The 24,164-nt window shown below is 41.7% G+C and overlaps 1 protein-coding gene and 1 long non-coding RNA gene across 2 annotated transcripts; one reads left to right on the top strand and one right to left on the bottom strand.

The window, feature by feature from the left end:
* Positions 1-1,839: 1,839 nt before the first annotated feature.
* On the bottom strand, positions 1,840-23,600 carry LOC309677068. Its single transcript, XR_014269652.1, has 3 exons — positions 23,586-23,600; positions 15,676-15,874; positions 1,840-1,903 (listed from the first exon to the last, which is right to left on the bottom strand). It is a non-coding gene; the product is annotated as an uncharacterized lncRNA (long non-coding RNA).
* LOC309677067 (neuropeptide Y receptor type 6-like) lies at positions 7,255-8,929 on the top strand (the record flags this gene model as incomplete). Its single annotated transcript, XM_082489762.1, has 1 exon — positions 7,255-8,929. The coding sequence occupies one exon, from the start codon at positions 7,255-7,257 to the stop codon at positions 8,374-8,376; it is 1,122 nt and encodes a 373-aa protein (XP_082345888.1). The 3' UTR covers positions 8,377-8,929.
* Positions 23,601-24,164: the final 564 nt, after the last annotated feature.

Here is a 24,164-nt window from a genome sequence, read left to right on the forward strand (position 1 = left end):
ATTGAATCAGGGTTTGGAAACTGGAAATGATTATAAAATATGAATTAATGCAGTCACACTCCTTTTACAATTACTCACATATCTTATCTCTTATTCAGTAAGAAAAATAACTTGGCTGACCCAAAAAATAAAGATGCTAACCTTCCAGCCAGAGAGTATATCAATCTCCATCTCAACTATATGCCAACTGAAAAAGGTCCAGAAATAAGCCAAAAGTTCGTTTCATGACATAATTTTTTTAATGAATATGCTATTATAAGTAACTTATGGTCTGTGGGCCACAGCCTGGGAGCCAGAGTAATAGCACGCCTTGTAATCAAGATGAAACTGCACTTCATAGACACAGACTTCGTTTAGCTGAGCTGTCTGGTTCAGACGATAGTGCCCTGAGCTCTGTGCTTGTAACGGTTAATTGCTACCTGGTTTAAAACTAGCTTGGGAACGGTTATGCAAGCTGAGGTAGTGTCTCTAGCTGCTGTATAACCAGATGCTTGGAAAAGACGTTCCAATCGATTTCAATATGAATATCATATCACAGAATCACAGAATTTTCAGAGTTGGAAGGGACCTCTAGAGATCACCTAGCCCAACTCCCCTGCCAAAGCAGGATTGCCCAGAGCACATCACTCAGGACTGCATCCAGGCGGGTCTTGAAAACCTCCAGAGAAGGGGACTCCCCCCCTCCCTGGGCAGCCTGTGCCAGTGCTCTGTCACCCTCACCGGAAAGAAGTTTTTCCATGTATTTGAACGGAACTTCCTACGTTCCAACTTGTGCCCATTACCCCTCGTCCTGTCACTGGGAACCATTGAAAAGAGCCTGGCTCCATCCTCCTTCAACCCACCCTTTAGATACTTGTACGCCATAATAAGGTCTCCCCTCAGCCTTCTCTTCTCCAGGCTAAAGAGTTCCATCTCTCTCAGCCTTTCCTCACAAGGGAGATGCTCCAAGACCTTAATCATCTTAGTTGGCTTCGCTGGACTCGCTCCAGCAGTTCCCTGTCCCTCTTGAACTGGGGAGCCCAAAACTGGACACAGTATTCCAGTTGTGACCTCACCAGTGCAGAGTAGAGGGGGAGAATGACCTCCCTCGACCTACTGGCCACACTCTTCCCTATGCAGCCCAGGATTCCATTGGCCTTTTTGGCAACAAGGGCACATTGCAGGGCCATGGATAATTTACTGTCTACCACAACCCCCAGATCCTTCTCCTCCGAGCTACTTCCCAGAAGGTCCGCCCCTAACCTATCATATCTGGAAAGCTTTTAGGATTGGGCCTTTATTGGAATGATTGTGATGAGGTGATGATCAGTATAATGATTAGCATTCAGTATAACAAAGAGCAGTACACATTGCTTTGAGGTTTCTTGTTCCTCTGTTTTGCAAATTGAGACAGAAATCTCTAATAAAACTCTTTAAAAATCATATCAAAAGTCCTACCATTTCCTATGATATAGGATATGTCTTTGAACTGCCAAAATCCCACAAAGGCAGAGTTACTAAATTTACACTTGGCAAGCCAATGTAGTCTTATCTGCAATATATTTTAACTTTTTATTATCAGGCTACGCATAAACTTTGCTTCTCACTACAGTTCTCACTACAGTTGCCGTCCTGCCGTCCAGTTAGTTATCAGTGTCTACTGATAAAGGTTATTTTCCCATCACTTAATATTGAGCAATTTAGAAATACTGTGATCATTAATATAAAGTAAATACAATTCTGCTATCCATTAACCTTTTTTGCAAACAGACGCTACAGCATTTGGCTGAAAACAATATACCTTGATCCCTTCATACACAGCCATAGCTTCCACTTAGTATACATACCATTGACGTTGGATGTGATTTAATTCAGAACAGGTTACAACAAAATTAAACCCACGGAAGGCAGCAGATTGATAGGACTGTAAAACCAAGGGGATCACACATTAAAGACGTCAGTCTTTCCACAGATGGAGGACTGCATACAGTGTTATATTAGAAACAGAAGCCTATGTAAATAAGAAACCTGACCTTTGTTTGAAATTTATAAGTAGAATCAGAACATCTTTTAATTTTACCAAGTTATTTCCCTTTATAAACAGGTAATGCATTTTTATGGCTTGTTCTGATGCATATCTAGCACATTTCATTTTTAGGTCTTGATTGACTTCCTGGGTTGCACTACAACCAGAAGCCAAAATTCTAAAGTACTTTGGAAAAGCTTTATATCAAAAATACTATAGAAATAATCAAAACTAGCAAGTGCTAGAAATACTTTAGGGAAGTATATTCACACTGCTCAATGGTAGCATTTTGGTTAAAATTTCATCATTCACATGCAATTCAGAATAAAAAGCAACGGGCTAAACTAAAGTGAAGGAAATTTTAGGGGGAGGCATCAAGGAAGTCTTCCTAACAGGGAATTAGGCACTTGAACACATAATCTAGGATCACTACAGAAGTTTACAAAACAGGTTGGACAAACACGTGATGAGTAAATACAAATATACTAGAAGCAGAAGGTTTGTCTGGCTGATCTCAGAGGCTCCCTCCACCCCTATTTTCTACAAATACAACAGCATGACAATTAACAATATTGTCAGATAATTAGCTCTAATCTGTACTCTAAGTACAGCATCAGTCTTGCTCATCCCCAAAATCCTACTGCTTTTCAAAATCATTCTCTCAAAAAAACCAGACACAGTACGACAGACTCCAGTACTCTCTCAAACGCTTTGTCTGCAAGTTTCTACTTCTCTAATTTAACAGGGAATCATAATCTAGTTTCCCGAGTCTGTTCCCACACAAACACATTCTCACTCTAGACTATTTTCTGTTGCCTCTACTTTCTCTAGTACTGGAGAGCCACAGGATGGTTCAGCGTAAGAGACTGGGATACTGGGGGTTAGGTGGACCCAGTTACCAATTCAAGAGTTTCAAAAGCAATGTACCAAATATCACATCCTAAGAAAGACCAGTTCCTTTCCTGTCCCATAAACATCCACTCTAAATATTTAATAGAGAAACACAGAATGCTAATCTTTATAAACAAGCGACTATAAAAGGTATGGGGTTTTACTGGAAAAACAGTAGTAATAATAATAATAAGGCCTCTTTTCAACATGTTCTTGTGTAATGTGCCACACTTTGCTTTTCAGGAATATTTTTATATCTCTGGAGTAAAAGCTAAAATAACAATTTATAATGAAAATATGATGATCTTAATTGCAATAGAGCACATGATACACTTAATACAGTGTGCATGCTCTTTCTAAGCAGCTTACTGTATTTTCATATCTCCCTCAGTTAAAAAAGCAATAAGCGATCTGCAGATGTTTATGTATGAAATCCAACATAGGGAAAACATTTGCACTACAGACAGATAAGATAATTGAAAATGAAATTGCAAGATAAGGTGTTTGACAGGGTGGAGGGAAGCTGCACAATGTAGGAAAATCCATCCCCATGACTACTGGCCCTTTCTCCTCCCTGCTCTTTGCTGTTCGCCTCCTCTTGGATTCCAGAGCTTGTTTTATTCCTCAGCAGCCTTTCTACAGACTGGTGGATTCACTCACAGTTGGAAATTGTGGAACTGTGGTTTGTTTCAGAAAGAGAAGAAAGGAGAGTTTAAGTAACGCTTTAGCAGCAGATGGCTTTGCTTTGGATTCTTTTATACACAAAGGAGATGTGTTTGCTGGCTTTGTAATTAACTCCAAAAGGGAAGAGAAAAATTGTTAACGGCAGTGTGGATATGACTTGAATTTTTCATCAGGTAAGAAGTCAGAAAATCCATAAAACTCTGGCAAAAGTTACTGAAATATATCTTTTAAAGGATTATTGTATTCTGTATAAAGGAGTATTGTATTCTGTACATCCTATATTTAAAATTGAATGGAGAGCTTCCTCCAGATTTTATCTGTGCAATACTCTGGAACTTAATAAAACAGACAATGTTTGCAACCAAAACATTTACTGGTCACTTTGAAGGGATAGGACTATGCATCTTTAATAGGTAAGAAAATACTTAGGAAAGAAAGCCTTTTTAAAACTGATTTTATTTTGGAGTATGCATTTAGCTTTCTTTTGCATGTTTCAATAATGTTTCTGCATCTAGAGGAATGAAACAACCAGGCTAAGTGGATTATCATTTCTTATAGTGTTAAGCTCTTACTATGGTAGAGAATCTTTTTCAAAATGTATGGATTAGGGATTGAAGTAATTAGTTCTCTTATTAAACACTTCAATTCTGACATCAGCTGTAGTTGTGGTTCAAGGATGCTGATTCTGATGATATTTATTAGCTTTAAAAAATGCCAGTATGTATTACAAGAGAGTTCAACATGCTGCAGTAAGGTCTAATGCAATGAATACTCCCAATGTTTAAATGCAACAGGTGTACTTGTTTTATTGCCAAGGAAATGTTTAAATTGCAGAATGACATGTTCTAAAGACTACACTTTTAAACTTTTTAACAGTACAAACTAAACAGTGAAAAGAAATTAATCTTTTTTCTGAAAAAGTACAATGTAGAGGATCAGTGTGCCTGAAGCTAACGTAGTGAGTGAAGAGATCAGAAGGTCAGGACAGGGGCTTTTCCTTAGTGGTAGAAAGTGCCAAAGAAGCCCTACTACCCACATTAAATTCTTGGGAGAGGACATTCGGCACTCGCTATCAAACTGTGCTGTGCAACCATGGATAAATAAGCAAGCATAGCAAATAGTGCATAAAATATTACAAACCTGGCTCAGCCTCATGTCCTTTGAGTACCCACAGCTTCTCCTGCTAAGATAAAAACCAGGGAAGAGCAGAACTTGTCTTTGAAGGTATCCTGGTTCCAAGCCAGATCCCCTGCTAACACCTGATCTTTTCTCAAAGGGCAGGACTCAGATCTCTGCAAGTCAGGTGAGCACCACAGGCAGTGCAAAGAGAAAGATCACCCTTGGGGTAAAGCAGCCAGACTTCAGGCCCTTACACACCTACAGGGGCAGTAAAGCTCTTCAGGGCAACATTTACCACTGCTTGGCCTCTCGTTCTTCCAGCACATGCACCTGTCTGTGGGATAAATCCAGCCAGGCAATTCGTGCTGCTCCAGGGAAAAGTAGTTTACAGTGCATTATGTTGCCTGAAGGTGTTGTTGCCCAGCCATATCATCGGTTCCTGCAGGGTCTGACTGTGCTGGCTTCAGAATCCCTTCCATTTCTCCTGGACATATTTGGAGAAGAGTTTTTGCAAGCTGGTGCACTGACAGTAGAGTACACAGCTCTTGTTTCTGCCCTACTGGACTAGGGACACCTGTGAGGGACTACAAAGTCTATCTGAGCCACTAGACTTCAAAAGCTTTTGCTTTTGCAGCATGATTGTGCAAGTTTCTATGCCGTTCCCTCAATATAGCTATAACCGAGGCAGCTGGGTTATTTAGGGATTCTACAGGGCTTAGTGTTAGCCCCTCACCACAAATTAAGTCATATTTGGAATATCAGGGTCACATCTAGTCACATAAATCTACAGCCACTTCTCACTCCAACATGACTACACTAGTTGAAAAGTATATTTTCATCAGAATGAGAGTGGTAATAGATCCTCCAAAGGTGGTTGGGGAAGGATTGGGTTTTTTTAGAATCTTAATTTGAAGCACCCAAACTAATGTCATGCAGAAGTATCAGGATAAAGCAGTCGAGGATACAACTCTAGCTGGAATATTCTTAGGGTGCCTGGGGGCAAACAGTTACAGAATCATCGTTCCTCTTTTAACCCTGGATTTGGTGTTCAATCTCACGCAAGTGACCAAGCATTTTTTTATTCTTCATGACTAAATGATGGCAATAATTTCTGTAAAAAGTGGTGACAAATCTTCTACATATAAACAAATTATTTCTAGTAATGATATAACATCCACCTCCCCCCTCTTTCTGTGCATCGTCTTTAACTTTTCACTCCTTCTTCATCCTCCTTTCTCCACAGGCTCTCAACACTATGGTACTTATTACTAGGGGTGAAGAATGACCTCCTTCCAGCTAGTTTCACAATAATTCCTACTTCAAAAAGGAATTAAGGTGAGTTGAGCCAGAGTTGAGTTTGGAAAGGTATAGGTGTAGAACATATTTCAAAGTAACTCTTAGATCCTTCTTTTTTCCTTTCCCAGGTTGGAAACATAGCCAGAAAGCTGGTGAGCCTTTTATTTAAGATTAACTTTAACGCAGTGATATATTCAAACCTATCAAGGTATTCTGCTGAACCTAATTCTTCCCATTAATATTAGTTTTATAACAACAGAATTGTACTAATTCTTGCTTGACAACTGTTTAAGTTAGAACTGAAAGAAGAATCAACTCTGTGTCTCTTCAGTGTATGTTGTACTTAACCACAGAAAATTTTGGGGGCATCATTTGTCAAACTTGTACAACAGCAAACAGTGTGTAGGGAAATGAGACAACCTTTGGCAACTACCGATATGGAAATAATTTTATGTATAACTAAGATGTAATCTTCATTTGGTTTACATTTTGCTCATATTAGATTTATAGAATCATAGAACACCAGGTTGGAAGGGACCTTAAGGATCATCTGGTCCAACCTTTCTTGGCGAAAGACTGAGGAAAAAAGACATGTTATCTTTAATACAAAAGCAGAACAGGAAGCTCCCTTAAAGATGTCATTCACAGAGGTGCTGAATATCACTTAAGCTCAAACACACATCATTTTGATTAAGCCAGAGGGATTTGGTGTAGTAGCTCACATTGCTTTGTAGTTCTAGAGAAAATATAAGTGTAATTCCAAAGCTGGTGATGTGATGGCAGGACCCAATTCTTCATCATTCTGATAATAAAAAAGCAACAGATTATTATTATGATTGAAACCTTGCTAAATCTTCAGCTGAGACAGATCTTAAAATATTTTGTTTTGAAAAGCAAATTTTATCCACAGTTGGTAAAGGAGGACTTGTATGAAAATGTTGATATAAGTTTGAACAGAGCTATCTCTACTATTTCTTATACATCACAATCAGTTACAGTACTATAACACTGTCAGTGCAGAACCTCCAAAAAGGAGCATCAACCTCCATCCCTGTATATATACACAAACCTACTAATCCTCAACCACCATCTTTTCCTTTCAGGATTTCTCAGTGCTATAGTTAATTACATCAGTTTTGATTTGCTCAAAACTTCAAGGACGCCAGCTACAAAGACAGACTTATAGTAATTATTGCCTTGGAAACCTCCGTACAAAAAAGAACACGAAGTTTTGTCCATAGGTTGGGAGATGCTTCACGATGGATAAAGCCATTCAGCATCCCAGTGAGATTCTGTCTAATCAAACTGTCTCTAACACTAGCTATTCTCAGTTTTTGCACTTTGATACATGCCAACCTTCCTTCCTTGCAGAATTCTTGCTTATTACAGCCTACACATTAGTTACAATAGTGGGGCTTTTTGGAAATCTTTGCCTGATTATTATAATAAAGAGACGGAAAGAAGCTCACAATGTTACCAACATTTTGATCGCCAACCTCTCTTTATCAGATGTCTTGATCTGTATCATGTGTATTCCCGTCACAGTTGCATATACCTTAATGGACTACTGGATATTTGGGGAAGCTATGTGTAAAATAAGTTCTTTCATACAAAGTATATCTGTCACAGTCTCCATTTTCTCACTCGTACTGATTGCTGTTGAGAGATACCAGTTAATTGTGAACCCACGTGGCTGGAAGCCTAATATTTCGCACGCTTACTGGGGAATTCTTTTCATCTGGGGGCTTTCTCTCATCATATCCATTCCTTTTTTAATATTTCACCAATTAACCGATGAACCCTTCAAACATCTATCTTTCCATAGTGATTTCTACAAGAACAAGGTTGCTTGCATCGAAGCATGGCCATCCATTACAGAACGACTGATTTTTACCACTAGCCTGCTGGTTTTCCAGTACTGCTTCCCACTGGGGTTTATTTTTATCTGCTATCTCAGGATATTTGTATGTCTTCGAAGAAGACATGGTAAAATAGACAGGATGAGAGAGAATGAGACCAGACTGAGTGAAAACAAAAGGATTAATATGATGTTGATATCAATTGTTGTGACTTTTGCAGCTTGCTGGCTGCCTCTCAATATATTTAATGTTGTTTTTGACTGGAACTATGAGGCCCTAATGAGCTGTAATCATAATCTAGCATTTACAATATGCCACCTTGTGGCCATGATCTCAACATGTATCAATCCCATCTTTTATGGATTTCTCAACAGGAATTTTCAGAAGGATTTGATAGTATTAGTTCACCACTGCAGATGCTCAGCATCACAAGAGGAATATGAGAATATTGCCCTTTCAAATCTGCAAACTGATGCATCTAAGGGATCTCTGAAATTAAATAATCACCCTGTGGATATCTAAAATAATCCAACAGCAGTTTCCAACATTTTGTATTTTGTTGCAGAGGACTTCTTTGTGTAGGTCTCGATCATGTTATCACTGAGTTTAGAGGAAGTCTTTGCATTTAGTTCAGCAAAACCGGGATTATGCTCCCATATGCATACTCTTAACAGGTACTTTATGATGGTATTAACTCTAATAAACCACTTCTGAGAGTCCTAAAGATCAATAATAATGAATTATAAACAGTATTAACACCTTACTTTTTAAATCCACAATTTCCAAGTCACTGGCACGCTACCTTAGCACCAATAAAGATATTTCCATTTCAGCCACCGATGCGGTTGTCCTTCCTAAACACCTGGCTTCACCCAAATAAGCCGTGAATACTATGGCATTCCTAATTTCATCAGCCTTTTCACAGGCTGCTTTCTGGCCTTTTAATTTTCCAGCCCTACATTGTTCCTATCTCTGGTTCATCTGCACAACAGTTCACAGGCAGTTCACACCGTAAGGTAGGGCCTTTAAAGTTATCCTAAGCCTCCACCATCTTCCTTTCAGCCCCAGTTCAGCCTAGAAATTGTATTTTAACAATGGAAAAGGCTGGAGTTGGAATTTCTTTGTTTTTTTTTTTTTTTTTTTTCTATGAGCACTGGTACAGGTCCCATTTGATGTACTGTAAATTCCACTCTGATGCTGTTCAAGATGAAATATAAATTTAGCATTTCTCCTAAAAGCACTGTATTCTACTCCAAACCACCAGTACAGATGATTGCTTTCTCTGTTACCATCATTATTGGTCCTTAAAACAGACCTTTTAGAATCTCAATTATCAAACAAACACATTATGAATTCAGAGTAAATTTTGTTTTAGCTACTTGTCCAGATTATAGGTTCCTCTGAGTAGAAAATTAGGTTTTCATTTCAGAAATATCTTTTCCCACATTTCTCCACTAGCAAGAGGCCACACTTGAGGCAGATATGCTCATTTACGTTGGACTGTTTGAAAATAGTTTCTTCTGTAACACAGTGCATAGAAGCCTAAAGGTATAATACTGAACACAACTTTTCTCAAACTAAAACATTTTTAAAAAACACTTTCCAGTTCGGCCATAAAAATATAACCTAACATATTCCTCATCCATGCTACAGTGCCAACATGAATAATCAGTTAATATTGGACTATTTAAATACACTACTTAGAACACTTTAGGCCAACAACTCACCGTGCTGTCTCTTGTTTGAGTTAAATATAATTAATTACCTATATTGCTAAAGCCCCTTCTTTTGTTTGAGTGCCAAAATCACCCTTGTTTTAACACTTGTACATAAAATTCCTTGTAATTTATTCTCTAATTTTAGCAATTTATCGATGCCTCACTTAAGCAAAAATAATTAACATTCAGATTACAATCAGCTCCTTGGTGATTCAGCTACAATGAAACTTACCCTTTTACACCTTTTTTTAAGGCCATAAAATTCTCTTGGATAGGGACCATCATTTTCTGTAGTCATACAGTTCTTAAAAGACTCGGTCAGGTCATAGTTCTCTTGTTCAGTAGCTACAGCACTAGTGCAAACCGGCTGCGTTACTCCACCCATCAGAGGAGCTCTGTAAGAAGATCCTCACAAGCTCTTGCACATACGCTGGCGTTTTAACTGCTTCCTGATCCACACTGAGCAAAAAGACTCGTTGAGATCTATTAGGACGCGATCCCATTGAAGTCACAAGGGCAGCACTACTCACAAAAGCAAGAATGGCAAAATTGGTGACGTCGTAAATCAAGTATTTGAGTGACAGATATGGCTTAGTTTTGGCGTAATTTAGGGTGGCTTTTTTTCTACTTAGGTCAAACATAACGCATCTAAAGTAGAGTGCGTATATAACCACAACTTAAATACCTGCCTTGTGCATCACAGAAGGAAAAACGGGACACAGCTAAATACCTAGTAAAGGCTAATGATCAGACTGTTGAGAGTATCTCAGTATTAATTATTTCCATTAACTCCAACCCTCAGTCACTGGGCTCCCTTTAGTGCTGATACATACCCTCTGCTTGTTCAGCACAACAGGAGCTTAACCAAGCAGAAAGCAGTAACTCCTGTCAACAGTACTGCTGACGTACCATGCGTAATCAGAGAGGCGTAATCAGGTATATGCTTTGGTGAAGGGGAGGTGATGGAGTTGGTTCTCTGGTCCACCAACGAGGCTCCAGGGTGATAAAGTGAGTAATTATCTCCATTTTACTTGCTTAACTGAGATCAAATCTCATCCAGGATTTTCACTTTTCTTGGAGATTCCAGTACCCATGCTGAAAGCCATCTAATATTGTCAGAAGATCATTGACTGAACAATTTAACAAATTACGGTGGCATACCTGGTAGAGGCTGGGGTATCAACTTGATTTCTCTGAGTTTGCAATACCAATCTCTACTACCATCTTCTTCATATTTAAGCACACATTGACAGCTACAGGGCCAATGCTTAAAACAATTCACTAGCACATGACATTCACAATATCCTCTAATTTATTAATATTAGACACAATAGTTCAGATTACGCTAATTTCTCATCATGGCAAATATCTCAGACAGTATTTAGTGTTTGAATCAGGCCTAGCTGAGATTCCCAGGTGTGAACTTCACCTAAGTGGCTCCCATACCAGTATTCCCAGCCCATGGGCATGCCCAAGTGTGCTTAGTTTCACAGCAGAGCTATTTTTAGTATCAGGCCCCAAGTGGTTTAAATACAGCCAGGAAATTAACACTAGTCTAAATTATGTGGTCAGTGGGCCAGCAGAAACTCTTGTGACCTTACGAGAAGGCCAGGGATGCCGACGGATGGTCTCCCTTTACCATCTCACCCTACAAGCACTTGGGCCGGACGTTTCTGTGGCATTAAGCAGCTAGAAAAAAAAAAAAAAAAAAAAAAGGTAGCTCTTGCTTTTTGTAACAACAGTTGTCTACTCCTGACATCCTGATCAGAGTTAAGCAATCAATTTTTGTAGTCTGAATCTTGGCATAAGAGGGTTCTTTGTTACCAGGTGGAAGCTCTCTGAGCAGCGAGACTGCTTCAGAATGGAATGTGAATAATAATACTTGTGCCTTGATTTCTTCTTGTCATTTCTTCCTTACACTTTCATTTGACTCAAGTGCTGATGCTCCATTTCTGTGCTGAGCATTCCCTTATCAAGTATCTCTTTTCTTAATGCTGCACTTTTAAAACTCATTGCTAACCGAACAGCGTATCTTCACTGTCTTGAAGATGTCGCCCTTCACGCTGCATGTTCTCTCATTACATCCACTGGCTTTCTGTGCATTCCGATACCTCATTTCCAGACAAGCCAATAGGAGTGAACTGACTTTGACAGGAATAGGAACAGACAAAGAGAAGTTGCTTATTTTTAATACATAAGCGTTATGGACTCCAATGTGGTGTGTGATGCTGATGTATGTAACTCTGCAATAACCAATATTTAAAATCGCTCCTCAAATCATAATATTAAACTGACAAATGTGGCTCTGTGTTAGGTAATGCTGATAACTTTATTTTTCCTAATTTTATTGGTATAGCAAGTAGACAAAATTATAACAGCCTTGCTCACCAGAGTCTTGTTACTTGATGCAACCTGATAGAGGACTGTGAGCTTCCTCGGGCAAACAGAAACATGGAATTAATTACTGAAAGCTACTGAACTCCAGAATGCTCTCCAAATGTACAAAGTCTTAGCAGGGATCTTTTTTTTAAAAAACCTGCATCAGAGCCTTGTTCAAGTGGTTCGGTCATGTAGACCAGACCAATACATTTATAAACATCTTTGTAAATGAATATATCTTTACATGTATTTGTATTTTATGGTTGATTGGTTTAACTATAAGCACATATAACTAGAGTTAGATACTTGGAAAATGGCAGTCATTGTGAAAATTATTCTGTTGAACAGAGAACTCAGCTGATCATTGACTGTAATTATATACGTGGACAAAAGCAGTGCCACTGCTGTGTGTTATTTAAATACTTTGATTCCTCCCATCTACTGACAAATAAATATTACCCTGTATAAAACTGCTGCGTTGCCCGGCTGGTAAATTTTACTGCCTGTAATCTTGATAGGTCAATTCTCACACAAACAGTTCTGGAAACTGGTTTAGCATTTCACATGTCCACTCACTAGATAAACAGGGATTGGTGAAAAATTAGGTATTTGCTTTTTCCACAAGAAAGAAGGACTTAAAAACACCTAGAGAACATTCTCAGGGCTCATGGTGCTGACATACTTTTTGGTGAAGGATAAAATCATAAAACAGGGAGGTTTCAAGTGAATTTATGCCTCAAGGGCAGAGCAACTTTTTACTATGGTACTTTATGATTTGTACTCAAATATAATCAGCGTGGTTGGAATACTGTTTTCTTAGACATTTTGCAGACACATTGAATAATCTGTGCAATTTGTCAGAGTGGAAGCTTGCCTTCAGCAGCTCAGGAAATTTTACCTGCAGCACAAATCCTGTACAAATCTACTCACAGCTCTTGTGAGTGCTGCATTGCAGCCCAGTTGGTACGTACTTGTTTCCAAAGTAGCATCTACTACTGTGTTTTAATTCAACAATATCTCAGTAGGAGAAACATAGTTTTGATTTTTCTTGCTTAAGCCAAAATGTTCATCCCACATTTGCCTGCATTATCAATATTTTATCACATACAATAAAAACTTCTGGGATTTAACAATGACACATATTACTGTGACAGATTCCAGCCTTGAAGACGAGATGCTTTTATTTTACCCAACCCTGATCCACTACTTCTATTTCTTGCATTATATTTTTTAAAGTTACATCACAGCTGCATCAATTGCATGGCACCTTGACATAACTGTAAATTAACATTGCACTAAACTGTACCACAACAGGTAAAATTCCGAAAAACACTAGAGCTGACTTTCAAGGAGATAAATTTTGCATCTAAGAAGTGTCTGAATCTTACCCAGATTCGAGGAATAGAAATTATGGCAAGGCAGGTAACTACATGCTTATAGAAATGTGGCCATATAAGACAATTACAATATGTTATTTTACGCCATGGTTCGTATTTAGCAAGCTCCACTCCATGCCACTCAAAGCACATCTTGATTTTAGCTTCCTTTCCTATAGAACAAAGTCTATACCATTATGCTCCTGTCCTTTTGACCCCAATAACAGTTGAGCCATTGGCCAATCTTAACCAAATTTGAAAGAAACAATGTCTCACAGATTATGACACTCCTATCTTTGGCAGAATGGTGGCTGGCTAGAAAACAGAAATGCAAATTGCCATCCCCACTGAAAGGTTACACATGTGCTCAGTTCTGCATGACCTGGTCAGAAGACGCACAGCTTCGGACTAGCAAGAGCACACGCTGTCTGATGCTCAGGAACGGTATCAGCGTTTCAGAGAGATGCCGCGGAAGTTTTGCCCCAGAATTTGGGATCCTTCAATGTTAAACAAACAAACAAAAAGGAAGCTGCAAACAAGTTGCCACACTATGTCCTCATTACACTGTTGTAAATGCTTCAAAACCATTGCATTCATGTAGGTATGAACGGCATTTTAAAACATTTATGACACTTTTTCCAGGTTGAAATAACCTGTGGGGCAGACTGACAACAAAGTAAAAAGAAGACGACAAAACATCACCACTGACAGAGAGGTCTTTTAACCAAAAGATTGTCTTGGGACTCACAAACTATCACGGTCTAACTACAGAACGTCCTCTAAGCCCTGCACGTCCTGTCCCAAATTCCTCCTCCTGTTCCCCCTGCGCAGAGTGCGTGGGGCAGGGGCTGCTTTACAAGACACACAGTGGCCAACACAACATAGCCATCTTCTCACTTGCAGCTCTGGATGTTATTTAATGGAAATAAAATAGGATTTGGCTTCCAGGAGAAAAATCATCCTTCATATTCACAGACTTGCCATTTTTTAATTTTCACCCAACTCTCCACTTCCCCCAGGCCCATCATAGGGGTGACACACCAACCTATTTGAAATTTGCTTCAACATATAAAAATATTTTTCTTCCTCATTGTTTTGAATAATAGTCTGAGAGGAGAGCAAATTATAGCAAAGCTTTGAGTAAACTCACAACAAATGGTCAGACAGACTGCAGATGTACTTAGTGGAACCTCATAGACTCCATAAATAAAAAAAAAACAACACTGTCCTTTGAATTCTGTGTTAATAAGACACTTTAAAATGTTCCACAATGGCAACCTTAGAATTATCTTGTCTGCTACCACTCATTTTTAAAGAAGGTTCCTTTGGCATACAGCTTAGTTTCCATGCAAATGCACTGACTGATGTCTTTTATTTCGTTTCATAGGCTTCTCTATTAGTCACAGGCTATTTGCATAATGTGATGGAACTGGCACCTGGGTGGAGCTATTCTCTGTGCAGAATTCATTTCACCCTCATACCTAGTGAGGAAAACTTGTTAATTCGTGGAGAGATAGCGCTGTAACAGCTGCATGAATTAGTTCTTCCAAACAAGAATGGCTTCTACAGTCAGAAGCAGCTCTCAAAGTTTGGGGTCCCTCTAAAGAGAATCACTTATACCCCCTTGCCAGCTCCATTTTTAGGTTGGAGACTTCTGCAGTGCTTAATTCCATGAAACCAGAACCGCAGGGCCGGAGGTGGCTCGGCGAGGGGTGGATTTCCCAGGCACACACTTCTGTAGGGACTGCTGCACAGCCTCCACCTCCGCAAACTCCGGGGCCACAGTTACATTTCTCCAGCGCATTCAAATCTCTCTCTTGTCCTCAACACAGCCCAACAGATTTGTCTATTAACAAACAACAAAATTACTACTTTGGGGGCTAAAATAACTTGGATGATGTAGTTGTGTCAGACAACCCCGTGCTTCAATTTCTACCTGGAAACATCTCAGCATTTGCCACTGATTTGCTATAATCACCACTAAAAAACACCCCATGACTGCAGTCTGATCATATTCCCATATTTCCTCAGTAGTTGACGATCGGAAGCCATTTAATCCACATTAGATTGTTGGGTTTTGGGGGTGCGAGGTGAGGGGGTTTTGTTTGTTTTTCACATAAATGCAACCATGAGAAGTAAATCGAGGCAAGAATAAAATTCAAGAAGTTTTGTGTGGACCGAAACAAGAAAGGAGATCACAAAAGAGTCCTCATACTCCCTTTTGTCTCACCAGAGTCAACTGTCCCACTCTTCTGGGATTTTCCTCAACACGATTATCTAGCTGTCATCCCCTCCCCTTTTAAGTAACTGCAAGAACTTAGCAGCAGCTATTGCCTCGCAGTCCTTACCCCTTCCCGTTGCCTCTGGGATGGATTCCACCACTAAAGGAGCTCTCTTCAGCTGCAGAAATGAGTGCTGAACAGCCTGGATTTTGGGGAAGGGGCTTGACCCTGAAGTGGCAGGGAAGGAGCTGAGCAGAACGGAGCGAGACGGAGCCAAGCTGAATGCTCACAGGAGCCCAGACCCTGGAGGAGACTCAGGAAGATTCTGCAAGAAAATGGAAATACAGTTTATAAGCTTCAGAGTAGATTGAAACAGCATGAAAATACACACATATAATATACTTAATATACTGTGGCAACTACCTGGGCTTTCAGAGAAAAAAATCTATTTGAGCATCATATCTTCATAAGACATTTTTATAATGATAAAAAGGCGCAGGAAGCATTTCATATCTAACTCACGCGGGAGGGAAACCCACATACACACTGCAGCCGTGCCTGGAGAGGTAAGAAATATGGGCTCTCCTCGCAGGAACACAAGGCCATCAGGTGCCCAAGATGTTAGCAAGGGGCCCCAAGCCTTCTCGTTTCAGATTTAGTGAGGTCTTACAGCAAAGAGCCCGAACGAGCCCAAGGCCGTGGGCTGCTCTGAGAATAGAGCCGACCTGTGGCTTTGCCGTAGGATGGGCATTTTGCAGCCTCGCCGCGTGGTTGTGAGCTTATTCTCCTTTGAGGAACTCCAAAGTAAAGGTCAGAGGGACCTCACCACACCAACGGGATAAAACTTTGGGAGAATAATTAGTCAGTAAATAGTGTCTTTTAAGGTATCCAGGCCTAATATTCCACTATTTGTAAAGAATAGCTTTATCGGTCAACCTAGCAAGGTTGTCAGCACGGCACGATATCCTATCCAGCACACATTTACATTTTTGCATTTCAGATGGCTTTAAGCATCTCACTGCTTCCAGCTTTTTATTCACAGACCTTCCTGTCCGTGTAAGCGGGTGAAGTTCCCACGTACACCAAATGCACCGCGCACTCCTGCACTGGTTAGAAATCAGCCTTAAAGATCTCCTCCTCAGGACACGTGTCATTCATTTCAACCAACACCAAATATCCGTCTGAAACACAGCCTACGCTTTCTCCGAAACTGGCTCTCACCAGGGCGATTCCCGCAGGCGCCGTCTGTCTCCAGCGCTTTCTCGGAGGGAAGCGCCGGGTCGCGGCACTCAGGCCAGGGCAGGGAGGAACTGTGGAAAATGTCACACTCCAGCAGTTTTGAATGCCACCATCCGGGCTAGTGACCGCAAACGTGAGCCTAAGAGAGCACATTCTCCAGGGTCATCCACAGCCTTTGAGCACCGCAGAACCTCCTGCCAGCCAGCGGCAGACCGCACGCTTGTCGGGCAGAAAACCCAAAATCTAAAGTACATGAGAGTATAAACACATTTAGAAGTGCTGTGTGTTAACTAAAACCAGCTAAAACTTTTGCCTGTGTTTAGGCATGCATACAAAAGCTTGCATATACTGCATTTAATCATCAGTTCAAGTAACTGAAGTCCTGTGACTTTGAACGCGAGACTGCTGCCTTCTAATTAAAGATGAAGTTGAGACTCCTTTAAAAATTGGCCACAGAATTAGTATTGAATCCAAAAGCAAAATCTGAGTTGACTGAAAGGTCATCAAACACAGGGAGATAATTACTGCTTGATGTTCCAGGAAACTCAAGCTCTGACACTAAACTAAAAAAAAAAAAAAAAAAAAAAAAAAAAGCATGCTGGAAGCCTCTTTGATGAATGATAACAAAAAGTTTCTTTCTTTCCCATCCCCATCACGCAAACAGGCCAAGCGCAGAGATACTGAGGGCATTATGTGAGAAAGCTCCAACAATCACGTGAGCCTGAGCATCCTGTTAAACCTCACGTCTCTACTCACTCAAATACAGGACAAATCAAATATTTCAAGGGAAAAGTAACTTTTGGGTTTTGTTAGTATCATTTACTTTACTGACTAAGCAATTTACAGAGTTGATTAGCTTTTGCTTACGCAGCTTTGAGTCCTTGCCTCTTTCCAAAAGGAAAATACACAGTGTACTAAGATTCTAGGAGTACTCAAGTTGTGTTAAAAGGCTGTGTGGGGTTAGTGTTAAAATCCTTTCAGTATGTTTTTGAATGAAGGGGACGTGCAGCAGCTGTACAAAAAGCATTTGAGAATAACAGCAGCAAGTTATGAACAAAAATTATGAGCAAAGAAAAATTATGAACAGTCAAACTAATAAAATCAAGACTTACAGTACATTTGCTGCGAAGAAATAATAGCTGTGTCTTGTAGTCTTGGGAAAGCTCAAAAACATCAACTGCTAGTTTAATAATTAAGAAGGCTTTAAAAACAGAGAAAGACAGAGTCGTTAAGGATGGGAAGGGACCTCCTGAGATCTTCTAGTCTAACCCCCACATCCTCAGTAAGATATAATGCTTTTTCTTAAGTATAATCATGAATTTCCCTAATTAAAACTTTAACAGAAAACCGCTCCTGGGAGAGCTGGCCACAGAGGAGCCGTGAGGGTGCCCATGGCCAGCAGTGCCTGCGGTTCTGCCATGGCACATCGCTTAACCACCGCTCATCTCCACGGGAAGCCTGGTGCTGGCTCTGGTCAAGTATCTCCCCACCTTGGAGAATTTTTTTTCTCCATCCCAGTTCATGTTGCTGGCAAACTGGGAGCCGAATTTTCTGAGAAAAAAAAATCCAAATTTCCCTGGTGGAGGCCAACCTGGCTGCCAGAGCGAAGGCTGCCATCGGGGAGGCAGTGGTGAGCAGATGTGATGTGGAGCCACCGATGAAGCAGGCAGGAGCCTGGTATGTCTGGGCAGACGGGCAAGGCAAAAAGTAATTTATTTTTTTTTCTTTTGTTTCATCCAATAGACCCAAGCAGGGCTGAAATCAATAGAAATTAGTTTCTTGCCCACTTCATCTGTGGAATCACGATGGGTGTGGAAGCTCATGTTTCAGTACGTGGTACAGATACAGAAAGAGAGACCAGCAGAACTGCCTTAGATGACCAGAATCCAGAGATCCTGCAAATTACACCCATCTACATTTTATATTAAATATGTCAAATTTGATCCTCAGGAATACGTGTCAACCTTTTATACTGACTTTATTTGTTTTACCTTTAGAGCAATCAGACTGAGCCCCGAGGCAGGTATTACGCATGCACCACCTTCAGCACAATCACATTAACGCCGTGTTTACTCTAAAAGCTGAAGCCTCCGAGCGGTGGCGAACCGAATGCTCAGCATTGAAATGAAATCGCCTGAACAGAGCAGGCAGCCCGGCCCCCACTTCCAGCCCCATCTTGGAGAGGACCGTGCTCACCATATGGTGCTCCTGCTCCACCTGTGCTTTTTCTAGCTGCAAACGCTGGAATTGGAATGGACAGATTTAAAAATAAGGCTTTGATCCTGCCAAGACATCTGCTGACCACACCATAGTCCTTTTTTGCTGGTAGGTAGTCAAACCAGCATTGTGCCATGCACCCTTCAGACGATCCCTGTTAGTCCCTTCATAACACGGGTTCACACGCTTTGTTCTTTCTTAGCCCGTCCCTTAGATCTACTTCTACCTGCGCTGCTTTCTCTCCTGCTCTTCTCGAGAGCCCGCGTGCCCGGATTTCTATGTGCTTTGACTCTGACATTACTCCTCCAGCTGGAAAGAAAGCAAAGCTATACTCTAGGCAATGAAAGGAGTCTTTCAGTTCTCAGAAGCCTCATTACACCGTTTACCCAACATCCACCGTCAGTGCGAGGTGCCACCTCTGCAGCCCAGACAGACCTCCTGAGGACAGGTGGGGGTCCTGTGCCCCCCACCCCACACGCAGCCGGTGCCCAGCTTGCTCTACCTGCATTTTCCATTTCCTTCTCCCTCCTTCTCTCTACCGCTCCTTTACGTACTGGGAAAGAGCAAAGATAAAGCTTCTTACAGTATTTAGCCAGAACAGCTACGCGGTGGGACCGCTTTCCAACTCCTTGGGCACCATTAAGCAAGCCATGGGCTTCTTACCAGCGCAGTCCCTGAGTACTGGGCTACCACGTACCAGACTCATCCTTCTCCTTCCCAGAGATTTTGGCAGTATTGTGATTTCCACAGCACACCTGAGACACTCCAGAAATAAGGATTTGTCAAACGTACAAAAGGGATTAGTCCCAGGAACAGCAATACTCCAACTGATGCACCGACCACGACCGCATCCTCCTGCAGGGGATGTAACAAACTCCGACAGTTAAATGCAGGCAGGGCTTGCGTTCACATCACTCTCCTGCAGCCAAATTCAAGCCTGCTCTTCCTTGTCTGCTGTTTACTCCACGTAAATGCCAAATGACATTAACATGAAGGCTCCCTGAAATTCCATCTCACTAACATTTAAAAATAAGCCATTGATTGGTGTCTGTCTTGTGTCGGGACTTGTCAGCGAGCTGCCGTGAAGGACACGTGAACAAAGCGGGGCACTCTTCGGAGATGTTCCGCATCAGAAGGGGAAGGGTCGAAGCGCTCAGCAGCTAACTGCAGCTCCCAAAGGGATACGTACACTTTGGTAATTGAGAAGATTCCAGTTTCCCAAGCCAGATGGCCAATTGATCTGATATTATAGAGTGCATGGCCAGCCTAAAGCGGTTTGCCATGCCTCATTACACACCCTACTTCCACGTCTAGTTGAGCAACTTCAGATCCTCTGGAGAAAAAAAAAGTAAAAAAAAAAAAAAAACAAACCAAAACACATTACTCGCAAAACTCTCGGAAGATACAGGTACAGCAATATCCTTGTTAAAAACTAAGTCTTGAACCTTCTTAAGGAAATTAGTGTGCTTCCAATGCGACAGACAACTTTTCCCAGGCGGTATTTGCTCTTCAAATACTTCTAAAATGTGAAGTTGTTGGATGTCACAAAGAAAAGACGTTTGCAGGTCAATTTGCCTCATTTTAAGTGTCATGAAAGGTCAGGACAAACTTGGGTCTAGATCCCTGCCCGGGTCTACTTACTCTGCTCCGATTCCCACGGAGCAGCGGCCCCTGCTCGCCCGGGCAGGCTGGGAGGACCAGCAGTCCCTTTCTGCACCTGACTGGGAGCGCCTGCAACGCTTCCTGCACCAGCGCTGCGTCAACTCCTCTTCCCAAACAACCTCTCAGTTTGCCAATTTACCACACCTTACACCGACACTACTATAGACTGAAAGCGTTCAGACACTCTATTATCAATTAATTTATACGGCTGCACTTAGACAAAACCCCAAGAGAATCCAAACCTTCTGAGCTTCGTGCATGAACCGCCTGAGCTGTCTGTCCAGTTCCACCATCGTGCTTGCCATTCTGCTAGTAATTCTGCAAGTTCCACATATTTTTCTCCTGGTGACCTCCCCGTAAATATGCAGAGCCTGGATTTATGAAACAATCAGATTTTTAATTCGCTCAGTTTTGAAAAGAAGAAAGAAAAATAACCAAAACTCTTTGCCCATCTTACTCTTTTATTGTATTGACATTTTGTCTTTTTATTTCTGGAGACCAGGGTTAAAGTTCCAACTCGGTCACAAGTCACAGGGTTTGATGGAATTGCTTCAGTCCCTAATAATTATTTGTCCACATCATAAAACTATTATGGCACAATCTATCATTATTAGCCATTACTGTTTGGCCAAGGCAGCAGGTTGGTTTGGTACACCTGAAGCACAGGCTGGGTTGGGCAAGTTAGATCACACAGCAAATACCTGCTCAAGGCATGCCTTTAGCTCGGAGAACATTCTTTTTTTTTTTTTTTGAAAAAGAACCAAATCTGCACAAAGTTTAAGAGGAGTGGTTATTTTATTGGTGTATTTCCTGCTGGAGCTTTATGGGTACAAACTACTTTTTGCACTGGGGAAAATCAAGGCAGTGTTATGCTTAGATTGTATCTAATTAATTGTTCATATTAAAAATATTATCAATGCCAGATGGCCAGTAAGTGGCCACTTAGAAAGCAGAAGGCACCAGTCAGGAAAAAAACCAAAGCCCTCAACTTTGTCCACTGAGCCCCTTTTCGCCTATGTCCTTGCTAGTCAAATTGTGTAACACAGCTTTGAACAGGGAAGTAATTTGAGAGAAACATGAATCTTTATGTTTTTAATGCATCCGTTTCCCTAGCCTGCAGAATTATTCTTTCCCATTCAAGCCAAGACTCTCCAGGGTAAAACACGGGAGCACAGAATTTTAACCTTTGAGTTACCTTTTGCTAGGTCAAAAGATCTTTGGGTCGTCTTCATCATCATCTAACTCGGGGCCATTGAGAAAGATGCACGGGGAAACAGGCTCTGCTGCGGCTCCCGTTGTCACCTTCAAGGTACAATTAGCTAAACAATTAGCTAACTGGCAAAGGCAGAGCATCCCCGCCAGGAGAGCTGAGCACGGGACAGAGCGCGCTGCTGAATCCAGCACAACGGCAACCAGACCCCGTGTTTGTCACGGCGACTGCCGGGAGGAGCAAAGCCCCCGTCTCCCGTCGGCACAGGTGAAGCCTGGGCTTATGCAAACACTGCAAAGGCATTTCTGTCCTCTTTGCGCCAGGCTACCCGCCGGCTAACATTTGCCAGAATGTCACAGGGAAAGGAAAAAAAAGGCTCCTTAATTATAGTCCTTCTGTTGTTCGACTCAGGGGTTTTATTAAAAGGGAAAAAGCATAGAGAGCAGCTAATCAGCTGCTGCTAACAAATGAAGTTCTGGAGATTGATTTTTTCAAGTGATTAGCGGTGCAAACACACATTTTCACAACTCAAAATCTTTGCATTTTTATTCAACAGCTATTTTCATTAACCAAGAAAGGATTGGGGAGGGACAGTTAACAGCCAATACTAACCTTAAATACTAATGGCTTTACTCCTGCACACAGATTTAAAAACCTATATTGCAGCTTTGTTTCCATAGTCCCAATAGCTCCATAGGTCCCATATGCAGCTTTAATTAGAAGCAAAAGCTGTTGCTGTACCTTTGCACATATGATTCTTTCACGACAAAACATCACTGACTGGATAAAATGCCATTCAGCTTCACACAAGCCATTCACCAGCTCCGGCAGCATTTAGCCCCGTCGCTCCCATGCTCGAGTTAGAAGCTCTAATGACGGAGCAGAGCAGCTGCCAGCAACTTCTGAACTGAAATAGGAATCGGAATAGCTTAGAGACAGATGATACACCCTGAAGGGAGCTAACAATAAGCACGGTGGCATCAGACAGCCTATATTTTTGCTGTGCTTTTTTCAACCTGCTAGTCCCTTCGAGGTATTGAGAACTCACAGCTGACTGTGCCGCTGGGAACGGGAGCGACGGGTGCTCAGCACTCACCCAGTGCACCTCCAGGCAAAGCCAACCCACAAAAATTACAGTCAGAGAACCCCTTCTGTGGATCACTAAGTAGATGGAGTTCAAACCTCCAAAAAGGACAGCTTTATTAAAGTAATCGCTTGTCTACCACTCGTTGCCTAATTTCATTAAGGCGAAAGTAATACAAGTTTCACCAGTGAGTTAATACCTTTCTGAGCAATAGACTAGATGGGGAAAATGTCTTTGCTTCCACAAACAATTAATACATCTCCATCTCTCTGGCCCCACATACATTGGTGACAGGAAATGGACTTTTGTATTCCCTTGTGCTCCTTTTCACCAGCCATACCCCAGAGCACAGGCTGGATGAGCTTTCTGCCTTCAACCATAAGAGAACACAACAGGGGATTCTCCTTCTCCCAAACACGAATTTCTGTGACATTCCCAAACACCGGTCCAAAGTCCTTTGGATGGCAGTAAGTTAACATTTGTCAGAATAGGTGAGAAATGCACGCGTGAAGCTAAACACAGCAGCGTGCAAAGCAGCTACGCTGGGGAGCGAGAGACTCTCAAGCCATGCGACATATTGCCAAGTGGAAATTGCCGACAAGGAGAGATTGGTTCGGCTCTCACCTGCGGGCGGCTGCATCCTGCATGCTCCATGGCTTCTCCTTCGCTCAGCCCTCCCTGCGGCGCAGCTGGCACCGCTCCGCTCAGAGGGTCCTGACACACTGGTAGATGGGACTTCAGACTCCGAAGTCCCAGCTGGGCAGTGGGCCGGCAGGACCCCTGCCCACACTGCAGCAAGGGCTTTCACAGGCCCCCGGAGGAGTTGAAACGTCCCTAACTCGTATTGGAAGAAGACATTTTCTGCAATCAAGGAAATACATTCAGGCTGTGAATGCCTCGGTTCCCAGCAGCTGGAGGGGGAGGAGAAGGGGAGCTGGTGCTTTTATTTCATTCTCACCACAGCAACCTTAGTCTTGCTTAACTCAGACAGAGTTCACGGCAGGTCTTAGATTCTATCCCTTCAACCTCTTACAGCTTCCAAGATGCAGCATTAACGCCCCGGGAAGGCAAAGGACTCAGAATTAAGGGCACGGTTGTCACACGAGTTGTTACAGCCCTCCCACTTTCACCCACTGCGCTCTCATTACAGAGCACCACAGGATATTCACTTACACTGACGACTGGAGAGGCACAGCGTTCCGG

The sequence above is a fragment of the Vanellus vanellus genome, assembly GCF_965231255.1.
Source record: "Vanellus vanellus genome assembly, chromosome: 13".
NCBI classification, from domain to species: domain Eukaryota; kingdom Metazoa; phylum Chordata; class Aves; order Charadriiformes; family Charadriidae; genus Vanellus; species Vanellus vanellus.